The sequence below is a fragment of the Vipera berus genome (assembly GCF_964194415.1).
Source record: "Vipera berus genome assembly, chromosome: 17".
NCBI classification, from domain to species: domain Eukaryota; kingdom Metazoa; phylum Chordata; class Lepidosauria; order Squamata; family Viperidae; genus Vipera; species Vipera berus.
Window position 1 is genome coordinate 4126968 of NC_138220.1, and position 10114 is coordinate 4137081.

At 44.9% G+C, this 10114-nt stretch overlaps 1 protein-coding gene across 3 annotated transcripts; it reads right to left on the bottom strand.

The window, feature by feature from the left end:
- Positions 1-2515: 2515 nt before the first annotated feature.
- Positions 2516-10001, bottom strand: LZIC (leucine zipper and CTNNBIP1 domain containing). Of its 3 annotated transcripts, XM_081341363.1 has the most exons (8): positions 9896-9969; positions 8762-8885; positions 7659-7794; positions 6745-6843; positions 6013-6108; positions 5131-5212; positions 4127-4164; positions 2516-3988 (listed from the first exon to the last, which is right to left on the bottom strand). In XM_081341363.1, the coding sequence occupies exons 2-8, from the start codon at positions 8860-8862 to the stop codon at positions 3986-3988; spliced, it is 555 nt and encodes a 184-aa protein (XP_081197489.1). In that variant the 5' UTR covers positions 8863-8885; positions 9896-9969; the 3' UTR covers positions 2516-3985. The 3 variants fall into 3 exon arrangements, with proteins under 3 accessions (XP_081197489.1, XP_081197488.1, XP_081197487.1); XM_081341362.1 differs by lacking the exon at positions 9896-9969 and adding an exon at positions 9980-10001 and having other exon boundaries at positions 2516-4164; XM_081341361.1 differs by having other exon boundaries at positions 2516-4164.
- Between the last annotated feature and the right edge of the window lie 113 nt (positions 10002-10114).

Consider the following 10114-nt stretch of genomic DNA (forward strand, 5'->3'; position numbering starts at 1 on the left):
GTAAATTACTAACAAAGAATTAAAGGGAAACTGAGATGCATTTCTGACTCCTTAGTCGTCCTCAGTCAGCTATACCCTTCTGAGATTCGAACCTGGGCACTGCCTTGTGCCCAGGTTCGAATCTCAGAAGGGTATAGCTGACTGAGGACGACTAAGGAGTCAGAAATGCATCTCAGTTTCCCTTTAATTCTTTGTTAGTAATTTACACAAATATATATGTATATGTATATGTATATAGTGTGTGTGCGTGCATGTGTAAGCAACTAATTTATAAATCACACATATATACATATACATATATGCATATATGTGTTTTATAAATTGCTTACACATGCACACACACTATATATATATGTTTGTGTGTGTGTGTGTGTGTGAGAGAGAGAGAGAGTATATAGTAATGTTATCTGTAATTTAAAAACTAGTTGCTTATAGACACACGCACACACAAAGTATATATGTGTGTGGACGTGTGTCCATAAGCAACTAGTTTATAAATTACAATAATGTTACAATAAGTTTGCAATCTACTGAAAGGGGCATACTTTCCCACCGTTGAAGGACTAATCCATTAATAATAAAAGAGTGCAGAATTTATTTCACGCTATCTATTGCCATGCAACTTGTAAACATGTAAACTTCGGGCACACAATATATTAAACCTGTCTTAGAATAAGTTTCTCTTCAAGTCAAATGAAATCTCCTTTCGCGTGCCAATTGGCTGACAGCAGGGGGAAGGAGGCTGCGGGGAGAATCTCTGGCAACTTATTTGGAGATTGGCCTCCAAATAAGCAGCCCTGTTTTGAGGTGGTTTCCGTGAAATCCGTCAAGATATCAGAGATGAAAATCGAGGGCACCTGCCAAGAGGACAAAGGGCAAAAGACCCGAAAAGCCTTCCCCTGGATTTGGTTGAACATCTCCTCAAGTTCTTTGCGCAAGGCTTGCCTAGGCACAGTGAAAGCTCTGCTCCTTTCCTCTCCCTTCCTATTGAATCTCAACCCTGCCAGTCCCAGAAATGAACATTCTGCGCTTTCCAAGTTGCGTTTTTTTTAAGCACTTAAAAAGGACATCAAAGCCCACAGACCCGGAAATTGACAGCCTGCGTCGGTTTCCAAAGACCTGAAGATGAAAGCCTTTTTTTTCAAAAAAAAGAGCAAAAGCAAGCAGCGGACAGGAACTGGAAGGGTGTAACGATGCTGCGATCTGAGACTGTGGTGAACAGGTAACGCAAGGCACAGCAGGCAGTCGTGACAATTAATTATTTAAGAAAAGCTGAAGGCATTAGTGCAAGCTGCGAGGAAAAAAAAAGGGGGGATTCGGAAACATCGCTCTGGGATCCCTCGGTTGGAGGCTCATTAATTAGAAAGAAAAGTCTGCCGCTATTTCATGTTTATTTGCAATTAAGGCATCTGCTTGCCTTTTATAGCTGACCAAGAGGCCTTTTGAAGGTGTTGCAGGCTTCAGAGACTTTTTCAAAAGATGCCATATGGTCTGCCTTGTCCCTGTTTGGCTGATTATGTAATTGCTGGAGGAGAGGGCTCTGCTTGCCGTTAGAAAACTCTCAGCAACAAAAAACGGGCATGGGATTGATGCAGAGTTGAAAGGTTCATATTTAAAACAAAGCTAGGTTCAAAACTGAGGCACAAATTCTGAAGCCGACAAGTTGCTTCCATCCCTTCAAAGCCCGTGAAAACTTAAAACTGCATCCTTTGAGGAGATATGTGTACCACTCTTAACATTAGACAATGCGTAAGATCCACCTCTCAGGTAATTAATTAGTCCTTGGCTTTGGATAAACTAAAAAAAAAATAATAATGATTATTTGGGGGAAACTTTAAAGCAAATTCTTACGAAGCTATAAAATCAACTCGGTGCATCTGATTTTTTTTTAAATCTCAATTTAAAAGGTGGCATTCTGACATTTTAAGATTAAAATAATCTCACCATGTCAAACTGCCTTATTTTATATTTTATTACATCACTAAGTACAACGCATAAATATTGGGGGGGGGGGAAAGAGAGGAAAGAGGCTCGCAGAAAAAAAAAATAAACCACATAGGAGCCAGGGATTTCACTGATTAGGACTGAATTTTGTGAGAATGAGCAGGTTAGAGCAAAGAAGCAATTCATTAAGAAAAGCAGGGGAAATTGAATAGTAGAGAAAAGGGCAACATTCACGAAGTACAATTCCTTCTAATCACTTTTTAGGCACGGTAATTGCCTGTATAATCAGAAATCCAGAAAGATGTGGGGATCCTGTTTTTCCTAGACTCTCACACTAGCGTGCAACTCCCTTCAATATTAACATCTCCAATTAGACAATTATTTTTAACATTTTCTGGACATCATCTAGATTGCTCGTAGAAAGGATTTTTAAAAATGATTAGAATGCCCAACGCCTACTTTTAAAGACTCCTTACGATGCATTTATATAGCCACTTTAAGCAAAAAAAAATTCAAATGCTGAAGCTAAAAATGAAATAAGGGAGAAATATAAATGGAGATAAAATGGATTTCTCAAGAGATATTTTATTAAAGTGAAATGAACCATATGGAAAAGTGGGGGGGGGGGGAGTAAATGCAGATCGCCAAGCATAACAACAGAAGCCAGCTCAGAAGTAGCCACCTGTTTAAAGCTGGTGTGACAGTCAGGCAGGCTCAAGGCACAACTGTACAAAGCAAAGCTTGCCTTCTGCAGGGAACAAACTCTAATCGATAACGAGGCTGCTACGAACAGTTGGTCTGTCTAGGCCAGGGGTCTTCAAAACTCAGCCCTTTTATGACTGGCTGAGGAATTCTGGGAGTTGAAGCCCACAAGTCATAAAAGGGCCAAGTCTGAAGACCCCTGGCCTAGGCCTTTATTCAGCCATCGCAACAGGAACAGTTTCTCTGGCGCTCTAGGAGCCTTGCTTTCCCTCTTTCTAACGCATCATGCTAAAGCTTGGTTCAATTACCTTGTTGACCAAGCCTCGGGTGACAGGGCTAAGCAAAACACCGCCAACCATAGCATGGCTTAGTGCAACAGGGGAACGGGGTTTCCCTTTGCGGGAGGGGATATTTGTAAGGCCAGCAAAATCCCTCTCTTCCTATTTTAATTAGAGTTTTTCTCAACCGGCGACTCCAACAGGTTTCGTTGGAAGGGCCCGAAGAGAGATGCAGCAATAGCAACACCTTTGTTTTTGAGTGGGCCGCTCGGAGCAGAGGACCCACTTAGTGGACGATAGTTTTCGAATTGACGGGTTTCCCAAGGTTCAAGGCCAACATATTCATAATGTTGAATAATTCAAGCCAAAATCTCCATAACCGAAGCAAGAGTTTGAGAGCTCTAACAAAGGTAGGGCGCAGAACTCTCTTGTTCGGGAAACGGCGCAGCCCACTTGCAGGGGGAAGGCCCCCTGCAGCCCCTTATTTCTATTTGAGACACTGTTTTGTGCTGTCCTAAGAACATTACAGGGAGAACAATAGCTTGTTGTCTGTAAGACGACAAGCTGCACAAGGCAAGCCAGAGGCCCCGCGTCTTTCGGCTGCTTCCCACTGTGCTCAGTGTCGTTCTGATGCGCAGAGTTAAACTGGCCCAGAAAATTCCCTACAGGGGTGCTATTGTTCGCCAGCCGAGGGCTTGTAGGCATGACTTCCACCAAGGATTGCTGTGTTCCACAACCCCTATTCCCCATTTAAAAACAAACAAACAACGGGTCAGTTAAATAACTAGGATCGATTTTCTGCACGTCATTCAACATATACAGCTGTTGAGACGGAAGATCCGCTAAAGCGAGGCTTTAGCGTCATCGCGTCCAACAACTTTACTAGTCAGGGTGCATCTGAAAGACACAGGAGGTGAGAGAGCCAACCTCTCAGCTCTGCACAAAAAGTGACAACAGCAACAAATTAGGACATCGCGTTTCTTTTTTCTTTCTTTTCCAGAAAGTACATCCGTGTTTCAGCTGCAAGACGTGTGTGGCGACCTGTTTGTTTTCGAATCAACTCACTGTTAGAATAACAAATGTTACAAAAGGTTTGTAAGAAACACACAAATGCAACGTGATTAAAAAAAAAGTCCAATGCATCTAGTCTCAAATAAAAAGAAAAGAAAAAAGAAGAGTCTTCATTGCTTTGACTTTTCTACCTCAAAGCTTGCCAGGGCGAAGACTTTATCCCCAGATCCTGTTGTCAAAGGAAAAGAAGCAAACAAATTAAAACTCTTTTAGTGTCCCTTCTCTTAACAGCAATCTGACTTCGGATGTAAGAGTTCCTTTCTGTTATATGTTGACCATAAAACACACCTTTTAAACACCAGTTAAGCTTTGAAAGAGGTTCCCCTGGCTGGATAATTTTCCTAAAGTCTGATCAGGTCCAACTAGCATGGCTGTGGGTCAGAGGATGATGGGAACTATAGGGAATAATAGCTGAGGAGATCATGGTTTGCATGTTGATTAAGATCAGTCAGGAGACTGACCCCGTGAGACTCTTTATTTTTGTGACAATGCAGGACCCTTGTCAAAAGCAGAGAGCGGCTGGAATCTTAAAGAGCGGCCAAGGTTGTAATAAGTGCTCAGAATAAAATCATTCTTAACACAGGTAGTACTCAACGCACAACCCCAACTGGACCCCAAATTTCTGCTGCTAAGCAACACAGCTGTTTGCCCCATTTGACGACGTTTCTGGCCCCAGTTGTTAAGTGGATCTGGCTTCCCCCTTGATTTTGCTTGTCGGAAAGTCACAAAAGGGAATCACGTGACCCCGGGACACTGCAACGAGCGTAAATAACATGGACCCGTTGCCAAACAGATGAATTTCGATGACGTGACCGTGGGGATGCTGCAATGGTCATAAGTGTGAAAAATGGTCAGGTCACTTTTTTTTTCACGCTGTAGTAACTCTGGTCACTAAACAAAGGGTTGTAAGCCGAGGACAACCTGTAGATGCTTTTGAACCCATTTTTTTTTTACTTTGTACACTTTTTGCTGGGTGTGTAAGCGGCACCTGAACTGAAGACAAACCAAACCTCGTTTGAATGCTCTTAACTGACATCTGAAGTGAGGAAGGGCCGTTTCCTTTTCCAGGGCGTGGGATCCTGAGCCCCGAAAGAGGTGGGTAGAAAGACCCCAAAAGGGAAAAAAAAAACTTTACCGAGATCAGTCGAGACCTTCTCAAACTGGCTGAGAGCAGTTCCTGCGTTCGTTGAAAGGAAAGCTTCATCACTGGGGGTCAACTGAAAATGAAGGACAAAGACAGCAGGGCTGACTGGGTAACACTGATACATGGTTTCTCTGAGGTCACCGAATCATCTGTGATTTAATGGATTCAGCAGATGGAGACAAGCATGCTTTAAGCCAAGGGATCTTGGAGGGCCGCAGCGTGCCAGCAACTGGTCCGCACAAACAAGTGAAGCCCCATCCGTGGGATGCAGGCAGCACGCAAAACCACGCACCCCTCCGGTCGGCGGAAAAAACCTCTCTCCACGTAACCGGTCCCCAAAAGATTGGGGAACCTCTGCTTTAAGCTGTTAATGATGGAATCAAATGCTTTAAATCAGGGCATCCAACCTTGGCAACTTTTAAAGACTTGTGGACCTCGCTGGCTGGGGAATTCTGGGAGTCTTTACAAGTCACCAAGGTTGGACGCCTCTGATTTGAAAGATATGGAGGGGAAAAAAGCTCCAGGAAACAAGGAAGAATAGAAAGCTGTCCTAATGGAATGGGATTTTGCAATCTGAATACAGTTAGTTAATCTTACCACCTAGGGCACAACTTCCCCTTCGAGATAAAGTACACTTATAAGGCCAAACATGGTCAACTAATCAAAGCTACGTTAAAAATCTTCTTAACGCTGCTCTCTTCAATTCAAGTATTGAGAGCAGAGGAAGCAAGAGAAATCCTGTTTTAATTGAGTCCACCCAAAACAAGTCCTACGTAGAATTCTAGGGATGGCAGTGGGGGTGTCAGGTCAAAGAAGGCTGGTCAGAGAACAAACCATAGAACAAAGTATGACGGAGGTGTCATTCCGAAATACCTGTTCGCCCAGCTTCCGGAGAGCCGTGAGGATTTCCACCTTCTGCTGAGTGTAGAGGTCTCGTCCCAATTTCCCCACTATCAGGTCTCTGTCCATCTAAGCAGGAAAGGAGCAGTCATATCAGTCTCCTATTACACACATGACGTTTGCGGATAAAGTTTGGCCTGCACCTGTGACTGGGAATCAATTAGACACCAAAGGGCTGAGAAGTTGGCCTGAGCGCTTTTCACTTTGCACACAACGTGGCTGTCGGCTTCCAGAATGATGTCACTCTCCGAGCAAAAAAACCCCCAAAACCCACAAAAAAAGGTTTGACGTTTCTTCTTCCCGAGTGCGGACAGCAACCACTTACGAATACGTTCAAGCCAAAACAAATGGAACAAATCAGGCAAGACTCTGTACACCAGTACAAGATTTAAGCGGCCTGCGTAATTCGTACCAAAAAAAATAAATAAATAAATCCCTTTCAATCATTTTGAACCATGCGGGTTTCCCAGACTCTTTTATCAATCCATTTAAAAAGTAAGATTTAAAAAAAAAGGATGGGGAAGTAAAATGGAACGTGTCATCTGGGAACCACCCCCCCCCAACTCTTAGAATGAAATCATTTTGCATCGGCATCAGTCTTGCCAAAATAAAAAAGTTTGGTTTTTCAGAGGAAAAGTGGTAACTCAATAAAGAGGAGCGTTTGTTTGTTTGCGGGGGGGGGGGGGGGAAAGGAAACATCCTCACCTCAGCCAATCTTGTCCGCAACTGCCCAGGCTGTTTTTTGGCAAACATCCTGATGACTTCTGGAGTTTTAAAAGCCTGGCTAATGGCTGCTTGTATAGCCTAAAAGACAAAATTTAATATGTAAATAACTTGTAGCAAATACCAGTAGACAAGGATACTTCTTGTTGCATGGATATAAACGTTATCCTGCGTTATTTCTGCAACTAGCAAGGGGCTCCTAATGTCTAGGGTCCTTTGTTATCAGCACATGGGATGCTTCCTGTTAATTAGTCACTTAAAAAGCGGCCAGCTTTTGCACTTTTTAATATCTGAAACATTAATTTGTAAAACCAGAGCACCCTGCAGTTCATTCCCAAAGGTGCTTCTTCAGGAGGCAACTGGATTTCCTTCTTCCCAGGTCATTATTTTATAGCTAATTATTCTTGCTCATATTAGCTCCATAGTCTTGACTGCACCAGACTTGTCGATCCTCTTAAACTAAATGACATCAGTGCTGTCGTCTGCCATTTGCACCGTCCATCCCCTGCAAGGTGGAGAAAGGTGTTGCAAATTCCTCGACTCTGCACTAAGGGACCAGGCCAGGGGTAGGCAACCTCGGCTCTTTTTATGACTCGTGGACTCCCAACTCCCAGAATTCCTGGCTCAGCTTGGAAACCTCTCCCTTTCCCCTCAGGAATTCTGGGAGTTGAAGTCCACGAGTCATAAAAAAGAGCCCAGGTTGCCCACCCCTGGGCCAGTCTCAGGCAGGTGGATTTCCTGCAGAGGACAGCGTCTCTAAGGTTGCAGGGAAGAAGGCTGAAGATACACCCCCCCCCTCCATTGCTTTGAGCAAAAGATGCCTAGAAAGGCGCCACCCCATTGCAGGAGATATTTTGGCATCCAGCCCACCCCCTCAAATCAAGCCCAGTACTCACCAGCTGCATCCCACCCAGGTCATCTACCAAGGTCATATTGCCAGAGATAATTTTTTTCAAGGAATCGTTGAACTCGCTCAGCTGCTCAAGTGTCTCCTTCTTGGTTTCTTCGTATTCGCTGACATCCAGTTCGTCTCTGAAAGGGAGCCAAATCACAGGCTGATTTCACCTGCAGTGAGCAGTCCTCGACTTAACGCCCACAATTCAGCCCCAAAATTTCTGTTGCTAAGTGAGGCACTCGCGAAGCGAATTTTGCCCCCTTTTTTTTGCCAAGTGGATCACTGCAGCTGTTAAGTTAGTAACACAAGGTTGTTTAGAGAGTCCGGCTTCCCCAATGACTTTGCTTGTCAGGGGGGTCACAAAAGAGGATCACATGACACCCCCCCAAGGGACACTGCGACCGTCATAAATATGAGTCAGTTGGCAAGCCTGTGAATTTTGATCACGCTGCAGTGGTCATAAGTGTGGGGAAACGGTCCCAAGTCCCTTTTTCAGTACCGTTGTAACTTTGAACGGTCCCTAAACGAACTGTTGTAAGTTGAGGACTACCTGTATTCCCAGCCTAGAGTAACTAACCTACCTATAGCAGGAATGGGTAAACTGAGGCAGCAGGGCTACTACACAGAGCAGCAAATTGGCTTCTTTGGGGCGCCAGAACATATTTAGCTACGGCTTTTGCAAATGGCCACACAATGGGAAACACAAAACTGTGGCGCGCTCTTTAAAAAAAAATCATTAAAAAAAATCCCTCCAAGCTTACACACGCCCACAAAGCCACGGATAGACCCTTCACAACCACCCCGGCAAATAAATTGATTGCGGCAAATACAACATTCGGTGCCACCAGCCGAGGCAACTCGGCAAAACGACTTCCTCCACGTTCACGTGGGCTTTTACGCAGGAGGCATCTGGCTTACGTGACGCTTTGGGGCCCATCCACGATGCCAGAACCCACGCCCCCCCCCCACACACACACACAGACGTCGACTCCAGAGCCGATAAAACTCTTTGAGATTTGCCCCATCCCGTGTTTGGCAAGGATGCCTTGCAGACCAGAGTCGCGTTGAAAAGAGGGTGGGGGGGCCGTTCCACCCCCCCCTTACCTGCACTCCTCCAGATCCTGCAGCTGTTGCACCAGCCTGTCCAGCTGCTCCTCCAAGTTCTGCTTCAGCTTGCTGGTCTCAATCGTTCCCCTCGAAGCCATTTTAAGGCGTGCGCGGCGGACATCTGTCAAAGAGACAAAAGCGGCACAGCATCCTAGGTGGAAACTTGACTCTTTTAATTCGGGGGCGGGGGGGGGGGGTGGTGGGAAGAGGAAAAATAACAAAAAAAACAACAACCCAGAAAGGGGAAAGGCATTTTATTTAGACAAACGGAAAAGATCAGGACGGCGTTGGGGGGGGGTCTTGCCCCACCGGGACATCTCTCTCTCTCTCTCTTCTCTCTGAAAGGCATTTTGGGAGGGGGGGGCGGCAAGAAAAATACACGGTCAGGATTGAGGGGTGCGCCCCCCCAGTTGCTCTTTTTTGGGGGGAGGGTATTTTAGGAATGGGGTTTACAGCCTTAGCATTGGGCGAAGGGGCGGAGGAATTCTAGATTATTTAGATAGATAGATAGATGATAGATAGATAGATAGATAGATAGATAGATAGATAGATAGATAGATAGGCAGAGATAGATAGATAGATAGATAGATAGATAGATAGATAGATAGATAGGCAGAGATAGATAGATAGATAGATAGATAGATAGATAGATAGATAGATAGATAGATAGATAGATAGGCAGAGATAGATAGATAGATAGATAGATAGATAGATAGATAGATAGATAGGCAGAGATAGATAGATAGATAGATAGATGATAGATAGATAGATAGATAGATAGATAGATAGATAGATAGGCAGAGATAGATAGATAGATAGATAGATAGATAGATAGATAGATAGATAGATAGATAGATAGATAGATAGATAGATAGATAGATAGATTTATATACCGCCTTTTTCCCTCCCCCCCCGACGGACTCAGGGCAGTTTACAGGGCAAATTAAAACAATACAATATATATACCGGTTAAAATAAAATACAATTAAATAGCCCCCCAAATAATTAAAATTATTAAGATTATTAATTATTAAGATTCCGGTTGCTGGTTCCAGGTTGCACCCCCCCTCCCTCTTAAGCCCCCCCCCAACACTCCCGCATTGCCAGGGCCTGGCCCGGCCCCTCCCTTACCCACGCGCGCTCCTTCCTCGCCAACCTCCCGGGTGGATGAGAAGGCCAACCCCGCCCACTCCCCCCCCTTCTCCCCCACCCCACCTCAATCAGGCCTCCTGCCGGGAGGACCGGTCCCCCTCGCACTTCCGGTTGGGAAGCCCTGGGGGAACCTTCCCGGGGGACGGACGCCGCCCCCACTTCCTGTCCGCGGGAGCCAATCGGAACGCCGCGTTCGGT

Excerpts from the sequence above, each read along its gene's own strand:
- LZIC (XM_081341362.1), bottom strand. The coding sequence starts at position 8,862 with ATGGCTTCGAGGGGAACGATTGAGACCAGCAAGCTGAAGCAGAACTTG. Across the intron at positions 6,844-7,658 it reads ACCTGGGTGGGATGCAGCTG|GCTATACAAGCAGCCATTAG; the intron begins GTGAGTACTGGG and ends TTTGTCTTTTAG. Across the intron at positions 4,165-5,130 it reads GAAGGTCTCGACTGATCTCG|GATCTGGGGATAAAGTCTTC; the intron begins GTAAAGTTTTTT and ends CTTTGACAACAG.